General features: G+C 51.5%; 6 protein-coding genes across 6 annotated transcripts; 2 read left to right on the plus strand and 4 right to left on the minus strand.

Annotated features, from left to right (window-relative positions):
* Positions 1-313: 313 nt before the first annotated feature.
* Z517_02709 (uncharacterized protein) lies at positions 314-1,099 on the minus strand (the record flags this gene model as incomplete). Its single annotated transcript, XM_013431818.1, has 1 exon — positions 314-1,099. One exon carries the CDS (start codon positions 1,097-1,099, stop codon positions 314-316), a length of 786 nt encoding a protein of 261 aa, XP_013287272.1.
* Positions 1,100-1,958: 859 nt separating this feature from the next.
* On the minus strand, positions 1,959-4,406 carry Z517_02710 (uncharacterized protein; the record flags this gene model as incomplete). Its single annotated transcript, XM_013431819.1, has 10 exons — positions 1,959-2,218; positions 2,264-2,411; positions 2,458-2,769; positions 2,817-2,922; positions 2,992-3,259; positions 3,307-3,421; positions 3,474-4,039; positions 4,087-4,206; positions 4,256-4,312; positions 4,370-4,406. The coding sequence occupies 10 exons, from the start codon at positions 4,404-4,406 to the stop codon at positions 1,959-1,961; spliced, it is 1,989 nt and encodes a 662-aa protein (XP_013287273.1).
* Positions 4,407-4,861: 455 nt separating this feature from the next.
* Positions 4,862-7,679, plus strand: Z517_02711 (uncharacterized protein; the record flags this gene model as incomplete). Its single annotated transcript, XM_013431820.1, has 3 exons — positions 4,862-5,846; positions 5,899-7,244; positions 7,365-7,679. The coding sequence occupies 3 exons, from the start codon at positions 4,862-4,864 to the stop codon at positions 7,677-7,679; spliced, it is 2,646 nt and encodes an 881-aa protein (XP_013287274.1).
* A 1,112-nt stretch (positions 7,680-8,791) lies between these two features.
* Positions 8,792-10,018, minus strand: Z517_02712 (uncharacterized protein; the record flags this gene model as incomplete). The annotated part of the gene is made up of 1 exon (XM_013431821.1): positions 8,792-10,018. One exon carries the CDS (start codon positions 10,016-10,018, stop codon positions 8,792-8,794), a length of 1,227 nt encoding a protein of 408 aa, XP_013287275.1.
* Positions 10,019-10,456: 438 nt separating this feature from the next.
* On the minus strand, positions 10,457-11,650 carry Z517_02713 (uncharacterized protein; the record flags this gene model as incomplete). Its single annotated transcript, XM_013431822.1, has 1 exon — positions 10,457-11,650. The coding sequence occupies one exon, from the start codon at positions 11,648-11,650 to the stop codon at positions 10,457-10,459; it is 1,194 nt and encodes a 397-aa protein (XP_013287276.1).
* A 217-nt stretch (positions 11,651-11,867) lies between these two features.
* Z517_02714 (uncharacterized protein) lies at positions 11,868-12,203 on the plus strand (the record flags this gene model as incomplete). The annotated part of the gene is made up of 1 exon (XM_013431823.1): positions 11,868-12,203. The coding sequence occupies one exon, from the start codon at positions 11,868-11,870 to the stop codon at positions 12,201-12,203; it is 336 nt and encodes a 111-aa protein (XP_013287277.1).
* Positions 12,204-13,058: the final 855 nt, after the last annotated feature.

Genomic DNA, 13,058 nt, shown 5'->3' on the forward strand with positions numbered 1-13,058 from the left:
ACTTCAACAGTGTGGAATGCAAATAAGGGGTGAATGAGAAATGGTCGTTCGGGTGTGTAGCCATGGAATGACGGTCTCCATTTAGATAGCTCAACCACCCCAACATGCGTACCTTCCAGAGTCGCAACCATGACCCCTGAATACTATTGAGCTTTATGACCGGCAGAGATGAGTGATGGCCTGGGAGGTCATCGAGCCGCAGCATGCACCGAAAATGTCCTCGAGGATATGACTGAATACCGCTCAGCTATAGCTAGCCAGCCTTTGGACGCTCCGAACAAATCGACATCTTCCCCGTTCGGAGCCGACGCCTTCAACCCGCCCTTGCCCTCGCAGCCGCGAGTCTCAAGAATGCGGCGACGCTTGCACGAGCTTGAGCATTTTCAAGGGCAGTAGGCGAAGCCACAGGAATTGGTCTTCTGAGTAGCGCCTTGATGCCCTTCTTCAAATCCAGTAATATTACATCGTCGTCATCTTGTGTCGATTCTGGTTGTTTCTGGTGGGCTGGACCGTTTTCACCCCTCCCATCGGGCAAGAGGCTTTGCAGCTCGATCCCGTTCTCTGACTCTTCCACTTGAGCATGAGCACGTGACCTCAACTGCCCGGCTTCTTCAGACTCCAGGTCCTGCGGCTCTGACTCTTCCCGTGCGACAGCATCTCCAGAAGCAATTTGTCTCTCATGCCCGGCCACGAGCATAACCAATTGCAGAGAGAAGAGTATCAAGTCCAATATCAGCACAGATGTCCGCGATCTTGGGACTTCACCGACGAAGTCCACGATAATGCCTCCATGGAGTCGCTTGATCCCCGACCTGTTCTGTAGGAGATGTGTCACGACACAGATGAGGTTTACCACAATGACAGGTGTGATAGCCGCCGGCCGATGCTGAACGTGGACCACTTGGTTCAACGCGCGCAGGACGAGGAGGAATGTAAGATTGTCGCATACATAGAGGAGACCCAGGTGGACAAAAATCAAGGAGTCCAGCAAGCGGAGGAGGGAATCGAGATAGTGTTTCTTTTGATCTGGAATCTCGAGCCTGCGTTCCAGGGTGAGCGAAGGGACGAAAGAACCGTCATTCTCGGTCGTATTATTCATTCCCAAACCTGTGGAAGAGAATGATGAAGACGCCAAAGTATCATTGTCGCGTTCGTATGAGGGCTCTCTGTGATGAAGAAGCTCTCATATAGTTGTCGCTGTTGGACTGCCACAACTGTGCAGTTTCACTATGTATTGCTGGAGCGACTTGCTTGACCCCAGTTCCGTACCTGGCTGTAAGTCATGCCGCTCTATGAGTATTTGGGGCCTTCCCGCATTGGGTGGGTTCTCACTTTGATCCCCAGCCCAGTATGGAGTCATTGACCGGCTGCTTTAGTACTATTCCCTGCTCCCCTCCACTTTACCTTGCTTCATGTAATTGAGAATTGCTTCAGCTTACTCATCGAGACTAAACAGATTGCTTGAGAGATTCCGAAATGGAGGAGCCATATCTGGCCAGCTATGTACAGATGTACCTGTCGAGCTGTCTCACCGAGTAAATAGTCTCTCACGTGTCTCCAATATTGATTGCCAAACTGCCAAGCACCACTGCAACCAAGGAATATTGTTGTTCCGTCGCTTGTCCGAAGGTCAACCACAGCCATGTTTGAGGTTGGAAACAATATGGCTTGCCAACTTGCACACAAAGTTCCTTCTCCATCACGACACGTCCAGCTCCATGCACAACAATGTGCAGCACGACCGGCTGCTCGAATTTCCAAAAATATCTTGCTCCATATCGTCCAAAGGCTCTGCCGTTGCCATTGTGGCCCTGCTCCAAGATCAAACGTCATGTCAGCCTCTCAACGCGACCCTCCCCCTCAAGCTGTTCAACTCTCTCAAAACAGCCCATCTGAGGCAAAGATCTTCTGTGCCGGTTGCGTCCGTAGTCGTCAAGGTCATTGATCGAGCAATCCCCTCATTCATCCTCATCCCTTCGAATGAGACCATGCTCCCACGCCGGAGCCGGTGTGTATGTAATAGTGGTTGTTCCCACCTTCGTCCGTCCGATTTTCGCCACAGCCTGGAGAACTCCCTTGGAACCTGACATGGTGAGTTCAATATCCACATCGATGGCAATGTAGCGGGGATAGGTTTTAACATTAGTCCTGGCTTCTGCACGTTTGCAACGTGCAATGTTGGTAATATCCACTCGGATCACGCCTATCTCCTCGACTGCTACATTGTGTCAGCTTCTTTTCAACGATAATAGAGGCAACTCACCAGGATCGTCCACCCGAGATGGAGCGATATCTTCTGCACACCTATACAGAACCTGATCGATCACCGCCTCTTTGACCTCGGCACGCGCGTTTTCCAGAACATAATAGCATCTCACTCTCGCCTTCATATCAGGCTTCAGCTTCTGGCCCTATTTCTGCGGTTAGCATAATCGGAGGCTGGAATATCCGGCTCACCTTTTTGACTATCCATTCCATCTGATTTTTGGCCCTCGAGCCACGCTCTGGACACTCGAACCTATCTTCAGGCCTATGTTTGGCTTCGTCCCACGCGCGGTGAATTTGTGTGCCAATGAACTCCCGTGATCGTCGGCTCACAATAGGCGAGCATCCCTGGGCGGCGAGCACCGCTCCTCGAACCACGGCCGTCAATGGCTGACGAGGAACGAAAACTTTGATGGAATCATCCTCGAACAAGTTGGCGACAAAGATCTTGACCTGGTTGAAGATATGCGGGTTACAACTAAGCCCCCCACACATTGCGATGATCTGTCGCATATTAGCCCGCATGACTGTCTAACCATTTCGCAACTTACTCGAAGAGAAGTAGCCGGCCTGGCCTTCGCGATTCGACGGACTTGTCCACGAATTATGTGGAATATTTTCTGGAGCACAGGCTCGAACATATCATGCATATCGGCACTATTTTCTGTTAGCAGGTCGATTGATTGAGACAATAGCTGACGGTAGAGGAAGTCCAGGAGCAAACACCTTGTGATCTTCGCAGCCAGGTCCATGAAATCATAGCGATTCCGAATGTTCTCGTCCTCATAGTCCAGTTTTCTCATATTGAGGCGGAGCCAGAGATCTTTGTTCTCAGTCTGGCCATCATACTTTTTCTTGTGTGTTTCAAAGTCCCGCATGAAGTGACTGGTCGCTGCTACCTTGGTGATCGGGAGTCCGCTGAATGCGACGCCGAAATGTTCTTGCATCAGGGCATGGAGGGCCCGGTCGATGCTTGTTCCCCCTATCTTCGCACCTGAATTTGGTGTCAGCAACGACCCTTTGGGCATCAGTCGGCAATACCACCTTCGCCAGCACAAGCCTCCTCGAGCTGCAAAGGCTTGGAAGAGGTTATTTTGTACGTAGCACTGTCGATTGTGCCTCCTCCACAGTCTATCACCATGACACACACTCCCTCCTACCTTCTTGTCAGATAATACTCGGGTCGAAATCCACGAGACCGCACTTACCTCCAACTGATCTGCATCGGAAGATTTTTCGAGCGATTTAATCACATCCAGAGCAGCCGCTTCGCTCTCATCGATGATGATAATCTCGTCACGCTTACCTTCCCCAAATCCGGCTTTAATCGCCGCCTGACGAGTGGCTTCCCGAGCCGCTGGCGACCATGTGGTCGGAACTGGAACGCAGATGCGTTTCCGGGCATGCTTTACGGCCGTCTCGAGGATGGTGTTGTCCAAACGTTGAAGCCAGTATTCTCGGAGGTTGGAGACAAAGTCCTCGATCACCTCGGATGCAGTCTTTCCATCAGGTATATGCATGAGACCCTCCCCAATGGCCTGCTGAAGCAGAGGATCGTCGAAATCTCCCTTGTTCGTGTTTTCGTCAAGTCGGAGCTTCGGCCAGTTGCAAATCTGCATTCCGCTCTTCACCTGAAAGCCCCATTTATCTGTCCTGAAGTCGTTTTCCGCGGCATAAGCCATTCTTGTTGGCACCTTCACAACAACGTGGCCTTCATAGTTGTCAAGAACGCAAATCTCCTCTGGTGACGCGATGCTTGCCGCATACGCAATGGCTGGGATCTTTAGCACACAAATATCAAACAACCCATTGGACACATACCTGAAGCTGTTGTTCCAATGTCCAGTCCTACACTCAAGAACTCCTGAGTCTTTTTGGGCTTATCGGGGTCTCCTGGCGTTCGCTGGGTTTTTGCTGCCTTCTTATTCCGACTGCCTTGGTCTCCACCACAGGTCAGTCCGGTTTGAAATCTGCTCGGTATCACACTCACCTTCACGTTTCCTCTTCGAAGTTGGTGTCCTATTGGGAGCCTGAACTTTACCTCTCCCTGGGTTTGAGATTGATGTCAGTTGATTGGAGTACGAACAATGCCCGATTGACGTACGGTCTCGGATCCCCAAGGGTTTGTATGCTGGCGCCATGTTGGTGGAACCAAATGCTGGCCTAGGGATGATGAGATAGCACAAAGCAATCTGAGATATGGGCGCTTGTGGGAGGCAAGTTATCGGATAATGAAGCTACTCCGGAGCAAAGAGAGTACGACGATGCACGAAGAAAAAGGGATTGGAGAGGAAGGAGAATTGGTTTCACATGTTAGAGATGAGCCACTTTCACATGCTTCGAAAGGCTTACCTCAAGATGGAATTGTCTATCGCTCAGATGAGGATTCTATCTCTCCTCAGATCAACTCACAATCACACTGCCGGAAGCACATCTCTCAGTATACCTTGAGCCTGACTTACACTATCATCTACTTTGTTATCTCTCTCTTTACCGGACAGCAGAGGTAATCTGTTACAAGCGTGCCAGGTCGTTTTCATTTCTCTCTGTCATCACAACACAATTAGCAACACTTCAGAACACATCGGTATTCAGAATGACTATGGCACCTGCAAAGAGTGGTAGCAATCCGGAAGTCGAGAGACCGAGCCGAGTGCAAGAAACATCGTCGGCATCACTGACTGCTGACACGACTTCCGCAAAAATGTTACTTCGTTCCGAGGGCAGAACGAGAAGTAGAGGCCTTCCTCCATCAGGGAAACCAGGCACCTTGTTTGACAACACTGCTGCGTCAGATGACGAAGACTTCAGTGATAACCGTGGATCAGATCCCAGCTACGGAAAACCCGCACCCCCCAGAAAGAAGCAGGCAACTTCAGGATGCAAGAACAAACCAGGCGCCCAAAGAGCTGTAAATTCTGCCAAACCAGCCACAGGCAGGGCGACCAAGGGGAATCGAGGAAAGAAACAAGATCCTCCAAAAGACAAGGAGGAATTGGACCGACGAAAGAAAGAAAATCCATCTTCAATACCCTCCTTTAAGGGGAGAAATGCTACAGCTAGTCCAGAGCGGCAGTGGGAGAAGGAAGTTCGCAGGGAAAAGCAGAAAACGCTGAAACACAAGAAGGATTTGGATTCAGCGCGGGCGGAAATCAGAGAGCTAAAGCGACAGGTAGACAGCTACATGAACGATCGGCTGGGGCTTATGTCCAAAGACAAGGAAGAGGTTGAACTGGATCCCGATCTGGAAAACAAATTCAGGGATATATTCCGCGATGTTGGGGATCTCTCAAGGGCATGGAGCGTTTCAGATTGGCGCGAAGTCGACCAGGCAACAGTATTGGAGGTCTTCTCAAGCCTCTCGAGCACAATGACGAGACCCTTTGCCACCGAAAAGCTCCTGCTAGCGGTCCAGCACGCGACGATCCCGCCGAGGATAGTCTTGAGTGCATTCATCAACAAGGAGATTTGCGCCGAAACATTTGCCAGGCCTTTTGCACACCTCCAGTTAGGTCTACATGGTCGAGACGTTGATCTGATTGAAGTGATATTAAATGAGGTTATGAATGGTGCCGAGAAGAGTGAGTTTGTGCGGTTTGATATATGTGTCGTCAAACAGCTAACGCAGAACAGAGTCTCCCGATTCCCAGCATAAGGTGAGGGTTACGATTCTCCGCGCCATCAGCGATAGTCCAGCAGTGGAAAATCATTGGGTTAAATCTCGAACACAGCAAGCCATGGACTTTGCGCAGAAAGAACGATGCAAGCATATAGCGTCGAGTCTCATCCAAAAAATGGGTATCCTATTTCGAGATGTTACAAATGAGGAGCGAGACGGGAGGGACCATCAAGTGCTTGATGTTGTAGAGAAAGCTATGCGGTTGTCGTGTGTTCTCAACATGCAGTATCCAAACATCCAGTTCGTCTTTCTAAACGACCTGTCCAAGCCAAAATTCACCTGGAATGACGGCCGATTTCAGCTACACCAAGCTCTCGGCATTGATGAAAATGACGAAGAGAACCCCAACGAGGCACAAGCTCTTGTGGGTCAGCCTCTCGACTTGGTTGTGGCACCGGTGGTCGAGAGATTCGGGAACAAAGACGGCGAGAGCTACGACACGAAAAACGTCATTCTCCAGGGCACGGTTTGGATTGTGAGGAACAGTAAGTTGACTTCACAGGAGATCTCCAACTCTCATTCGGCCAACGCGGATCCAGACAAAGAAGTGCAACACTACGCGGAAAGCAGAAAGTCCGTCGAACCTTGCGAACTGATGCCGGGAAGCACAGTGCCGCACACCAGCCAAGCAGGTCAACAGAACTTGAGAATGCGGGAGGCTACAGACCTTGCGAAAAAATCCTATGGTCTCCGCACTAGAACAGAGATTACGGAGAAGGCAGCAGAGGCGGAAGCGCAGAAAGCCTGCTGGCGAAACCGTTCCAAGGGCAGTCAGGAGACGACCAGGAATTCAGAAAAGCAGAAGCACATAACAAAGTGTTCAGCAACTGCCGAGCAGACCGGGGCACCAGCGGACCACGATCTCATTTGTCTCGGCGAGAGAGGCAATGTATCTGAAAGCGCGGAAAGATCCCAGACGCAGCTCCCATCTACAGAGGCGAAGACTCCCCACGAAGATGCTGGCTCGGTTTACGAGGACGAAGCCCAGCCTACTTGTAAATCGCAGGTAATTACCGACCGAGAGCCAGACGCTCAGGTTCCAGCTCTCGAACAGGAACGCAGCCCAGAACAGGGGAGTCGGGCCTCTGTGGTCCAGGCAGCAACAGAAAGCCAGCCTGAAATTGCAGATGGTAGCCCTGGAGGCACTGACAACTCCGGGTCTCATGCGTCGACCGCGTTACCCATATCCACACCAGCATCGACCATTGCACAAGATCCGGCGACACGAGCCCAGTCGGAGAAAGACATACCGGAACCTCATTCCAAGCGTAAGTATGTTGAGCGTGGACCCGAGGAGCGGGTGAGAGACGGGGAGCATGTCGAGGATGAGCAGCTCTCGAAAAGACAGGCAAGTCTCCTTGATGCGCTGCCAATGACTTTATTATGCTCAATGCCTGCCCAGTAGCTAACGAGAACATAGAAAACCACGGCGACGGAAGCAAACGTCGTCGTCAGCGTTGTCGTCGGTGAGTCCGGAACGAGCAACACACCCGATACGGGGGGAGCAGAGAGCAAGGCCATGAAGACACCAGTGGAGGTCAATCAGGCCCTACCAAACGAGAAGACTGTCCAACCAGCATCCCGGGAAGAGAGTCGACCCGAGGTTGAAGGATCTCAGAAGAGCGGATCAACTCGACCGATCAACAAAGCCAGACCTCCCAAGAAGACACAGTCCGGCTTTGGCTCAGTCCTGATGGGAACCTTGGCTGAACTTGACAGACCCCCAAGATACTAGTTCTGCTCACAGATATTTCCTTGGAGTGATCCCTCACCACCAAACCTGAGCGACATGGAGCTCTTCCAGTCAATGTTTATCGAGTGCCGGCATCGAATCAGCCATGAAGAAACATATCACGACTAATTTACATCGAATTATCGACACAAAGTCCTTATCAAAATTGTCAACCTATCATCTAACCAACAATATCACATTTGGGCGCAAAATAGTTGAAAAGCAGCTACCAGAAAAGAGAAAAAACAAAAAGATATAGGACGAGAGAACTACACTGCAGACCCAACATGCTTTGTAAGGGTAAATTCAACCATTCTACTACGCGGCTCTAAGCGACTCGGACGGTCTGAATTCCGTCGGTAAATCCGGACTTCAAATCATTGTATTTGTCGCGAGTTCAGGGTCCCTGGTGAATCATCCCTGGTGTCGAAACGGGGAAGAGAACCGAAATGGACAGCAAGGGAGGTGAGACCAGTGGTTGTTCACGAAATCGAATCACGAGCTGACAAGACGAATGAATCCAAACTGCGATATCGTCACGGGTCTGGGCTCTCCGGCATGGGGCATATGGAAATCGTGGAGAGCGTTGCGGAGACGCAGCGACAATAGGAATGGTGGTGATTTGTGCAATCAGTTTGTGGCGCGGGTGGAAAGGTGCTCGAATTTGTAGACAGACAGCGACATTGGACGGATAGGGAACATGCGCGGAATCGCAGAGAGTTGATCCCTACATAGCATGTCGAGCAAGAGACACACTCTCTCTCGGAAACCATCTCCATGCCATCCGGGCACCGGGATCGGCGTAGATATCCATCTCCCTCCTGGCCCTTTTAATCATGCCACATCCGAGCAAGCCTTCCTCTTCCCACATGTCCTTCGAAACGACGAATCAAAAAGTCGTGTCACATGGTACAAGCTCCTTGCCTGTGTATGCCTCCTAAATCGGTGTTTTCCCACCATTTCCTGCCCAGTCCGTCCATATGCCAGGCAGGTACGTCTGGGGGAGGACACCGCAAACGCCGTCGCTGATGCAGGCATAATTAACTTCTATCAATATCCGCCTCATTCAGTATGTAGTCATGTAACAAACGCCCCCCTCTCTGTAACCCTATGGTTCAAGCAGCCAGTACACCCGCAACTTGACAGCTCATGTCGAGTAATGCGAGATGCTCGTCGACGCCGTCAACCAGCTTCTTGTCAAACTCCGAGAAGATGGCCGTCAGCTTGTATTTTTTCCTCATGGCAGCGTCCTCCTTGCCGTTGACGGCCACGTCGTCTTCCCCAAGCACCACGGCCGAATACAGAGCAGAAAGAACCTCGTTGGCGGCATAGCCGCTGGCGACGATGTCGGTGATTTCCGACGCAATGTTGTTATAGTTTCGGGAGTTGCCCTTCTGGAGGATCTCGATGAGGTTGTCTGTGAGGTTCGGGGGGAATGTGCCTGCGATTTCGTTGATGTCGGAGATCTTGATCATGTTGTTTGACGGAGAAGGTTTCGGTTTGGCGGCATCGACATCTTCCATTTCTTCATCTGATTCATCCGCGACCACTCTCTTCTTGTGGCCGTTGGAGGTTGGTATTGAGGTCGAAGCACCAACCAGTCGGGCAGCGCTCTGGAGGAGATTGATGGCGCGTCGAAGATCCCCGTCCGACACTTTCAGAGTCCTCTCAATGACGCCCTCTTCATATTTCACGTTCTCCGCCTTGAGAATCGATTCAATCCGCGCGACCGCCTCGGATCCCTCAAGGGCCTTGAACCGAAACTTGGAACACCGGGAGGCTATGGGGTCGATGATTCTCGAGACGTAGTTGCAGCACAGTGCAAATCTGGTGGATGCGCTGTGAATCTCCATCACCCGCCTCAGCGCCCCCTGCGCATCCTGCGTGAGCTGGTCCGCCTCGTCCAACAAGACGACCTTGAAGTTGGGGCACGGGTACTTCTTGCGGTATTCGTCCGAGAACGGGTGCGTCAGGTGCAGCGACGCGAACTGTTTTACCCGTTCCCTGATCACCGAGAGACCCCGTTCGTCGGAGGCGTTGAGTTCCAGGACGCGCGATTTCATGAGCTCGGGGCCGAACAGTTCTCGGCAGAGGGCGAGGATCGTGGACGTCTTGCCGTTTCCCGGAGGGCCATAGCAGAGGAGGTGAGGCAGGTTGGAGGCGTTGACCATTCGACGAAGGGTCTCGGTGGCATGTTCCTGGCTCTTGACTTCTTCCAGACTCTTTGGTCGATACTTCTCCGTCCACGGCTGCGCGGCAGGGGCATGTTCGACGGCCGACTTGGGGCCGACATTCTTGGAGCTTGACGCTGTAGCGCGGTTGCGGTCGAAGAAGTTCGCCATCTTGTATTTGCCAAACGTTGCGATGGGGGTTGTCTGTAGTTGGGTTATTCGATGACGGATTACCTCCAAAAGTTGTCGGTGCGGGACGCGTCCCGGGGATGAAGGACGCGTTAAGTGGCTTCTAGCTTGGCAATGTTCTCCCAGGAACGCACGTGATACTAATAACCATGCAAGTCAAGCACTGCTCCAAAGTATTATGAGCCAAAGGACCAGAATATCCAAGCAGATTTCCCCCCCAGGTGATTCCTGAGGGATATACCAGACAAGAGTCCTAGTCTATACACCTGAGGATGTGTTGAGTGGTATAGCACAAAAATGATGTCAGCACAATGAGACGAGGCTGAGCGATCCAGGAGGTCCTCTTCAGCAGGCAGGGCACAAGAGTTGTCCAAGAAAATACAATAGAGTCTGCACAACCCAAATTCATCATAGCATCAATCATAACTCGTCCCTCACTCGGTCGACGTCAACTTCCATCATCCTCTTCAACGTGTTTCGCGGCTGTTCTTGTTGTGCCTTTCTTTCTTCGTCGGTGATATCGTCTACATCTGTACCTTGGTCTTCGACTATTCTTTCAACTTCCTTGATGATATCACTCGCAGCTCCTTCGTGTGAGTATTGCTGTGGAATCTCTGGTGGTGGCCCTCTTCCACCTCCCCCTTTCGCTGGGAGTTCCATGCTCTTGAAATAAATGCCAGACTTGTGGGTTGGCATGCCCCTCGCATTCATGCCAGGCATTGAGACTGTGACAGAGGGCACTGCAGCAGGCGATGTCATAGCATCAGATCTGCGTCCCAGTCCCACAGCTCCCATACTTGTCAAAGTGACCCACCACATCATGCGCAAAGGCCACCAAATAAACAACATCAGAGGGCCATAGAGGATCCGTCTGTAGAAGAGCCAGCATATCGTGACAGCAAGTAGATAGAAGGAGGACCTCAGAAACCAAGTGTCTGACTTGTTGCTCCGTACTAACTGGCCCAGAAACCCCCTGCTTGCTTTCAATAAATCTGTGGTTCCCGCATAGCTTTGCGCCAAGCTGTCCAGTGCCTGTTGACTCTCTTCCAAAGTCTGCTGAGCGAACTGTGAGACTGATAGCTCTCCCTCGAGTTGTTGGTGCACCCTCCGCAACGCGATGGTAACGTCTTCTGCTGCCCGAAGGGCCAGTTCGTCCTGCGTCAATTTCTCGTGTGTAGGTCTTCCCCGCGACTGCTGTTTGCCGTCCTGTTTCCGGTCTGCAAACAACAGCTCTCTCTCTTTCCGCTTCTCTGCATCTGCAGTCCTCTTCGCTTGAAGTTGCGCTTTTCGAAAATTGGCCCGCGCGCTCTTCAGATCCTCTGTGAGTCGCGCCAACAAGTCGGCATTTCTTTCCCGCTCACTTTCTCGGCTCGAGAGGTCTCGCCGATGGTTCGGAATGGCATCATCTTCAAATTCTTGCCTCAGGATGTCTAACCTATCTTCTTGTTTCTTAAGGTCGTCATGGATTTCGGTAGCGAGCTCGAGACGTCGTTCATCTGGATCGCCGGTAGAATATGAGCTGGCCGAGAACTTGCGGAGTTCTTGGATCTGGGAGGATATCTCTTTGAAGGAGTCTGCCAACGCTTGAAGGCGTTGTGAGAGGGAGAGGGACATCTTTGCACACAATGACAACTGGGGATTCGTGCCTGTTTGAGAGGTTGACATGTATCCAGAAAGGCGATGCATACGGTGCAAACAAAGCAAACAAGGGGGAAACGGGCAGGTTTGCCGAAGGGTTGGGGACTAGCTACCTTTTTCCGAGAACAATTCCAATGCGCCTGTGTCTTTCCTCCAAGAAAATACGTAGCAAGCCACCCATTGATCCGCAAACATGATAACGACATATTTGACCTCGTTAAAAGCGAGATTCAACCCATTCAGTGCATCATCCAAAATTCCTCGGCTGTTCCTCACCCTACTCCCCGCCGATGCTCACAAAACTCTCAAGATCTCCTCTACTGCACTCCCCCGAAGCTCCTCCGAACCCAGCACCTTGGAACTCGGATTCAAAGACGGCAAAGTCGTGAAATACTCATGGGGTGCCGAGGCGTCGCAACAGGCTTCTTCGAAGAAGGGATCCGGAGAGAAGGTCACGCTAACCGATATTGTGGAGGAAGTTGACAGGCACGCAAGAGTACTGGCAAGAAAGGAGGAGCTGGCCGGCTGATGAGGGTCTCGATGTCGGAGAGTATACAAACCTTTCTGAAGCGTACTATGAGGTGGATGGTCTCGCGGGTGGTCTGTCCTGGAGCCAGACCATCGGAGATCGATGGCGCACCCAGCATGGCATTCAAGCTCACGCCAGCGTACAATCCCTGCTCCTTACAACGTCGAACAAAATACAGCAACCTCGGTCTCAGATGTCACAAGAGCCTAGGAGGGCAGATGGGTGCCCAAGTCACTGCGGGCACGGAGGCATGCGAATACTACCTTCCCTTTGAAGGGACAATACCGGATATGTCCCTCAACATCAATGGATTTCAGGATGGCGACGTTGGCGAGAAAAGATGACTTTTCCGAGAAGAATCAGCATGTATCAAAAAGAATTCTGGGTCTTCAGCTATGCCCATTTCGATGCTGTTGTATATATAGTTTGGTGACAGAATCATTGTGAATCGTGTTTCAGAGCGGGAAAACATGAAGTGGGATTATGTCTTGTATACAGGCAAAAGTGGAACACAGAGATTGTGTTACTCAATGGTTCAACGTGTCTTCCGAGGACTATTTGGCCAGGCCTTGTGGCGTCTCCGCGCAATCAGCTCGAGTGAATATGGCTCAGGTAAGATCATTCGCTAAAGGGCCAAAGCTCCGAATGCCTTTTTGTCCTCTCCCTCCCCATGTGATGGTGGTGCGACAGGCATTTCGTGAGCTGAGGGCCGTCAATTTGTTGAACGGAGCACCTCAGAGGATCACAATCCGTCTCGATACATCTTGCTCCGGGAGCAGATCAAGCGACATCAGATCTCTCCTATCTCCCCATGAGGGGGGTTTCGGTGCCTTGAGACATTTCCGTGACACCAGA

Source organism: Fonsecaea pedrosoi, assembly GCF_000835455.1.
Source record: "Fonsecaea pedrosoi CBS 271.37 unplaced genomic scaffold supercont1.2, whole genome shotgun sequence".
NCBI lineage: Eukaryota > Fungi > Ascomycota > Eurotiomycetes > Chaetothyriales > Herpotrichiellaceae > Fonsecaea > Fonsecaea pedrosoi.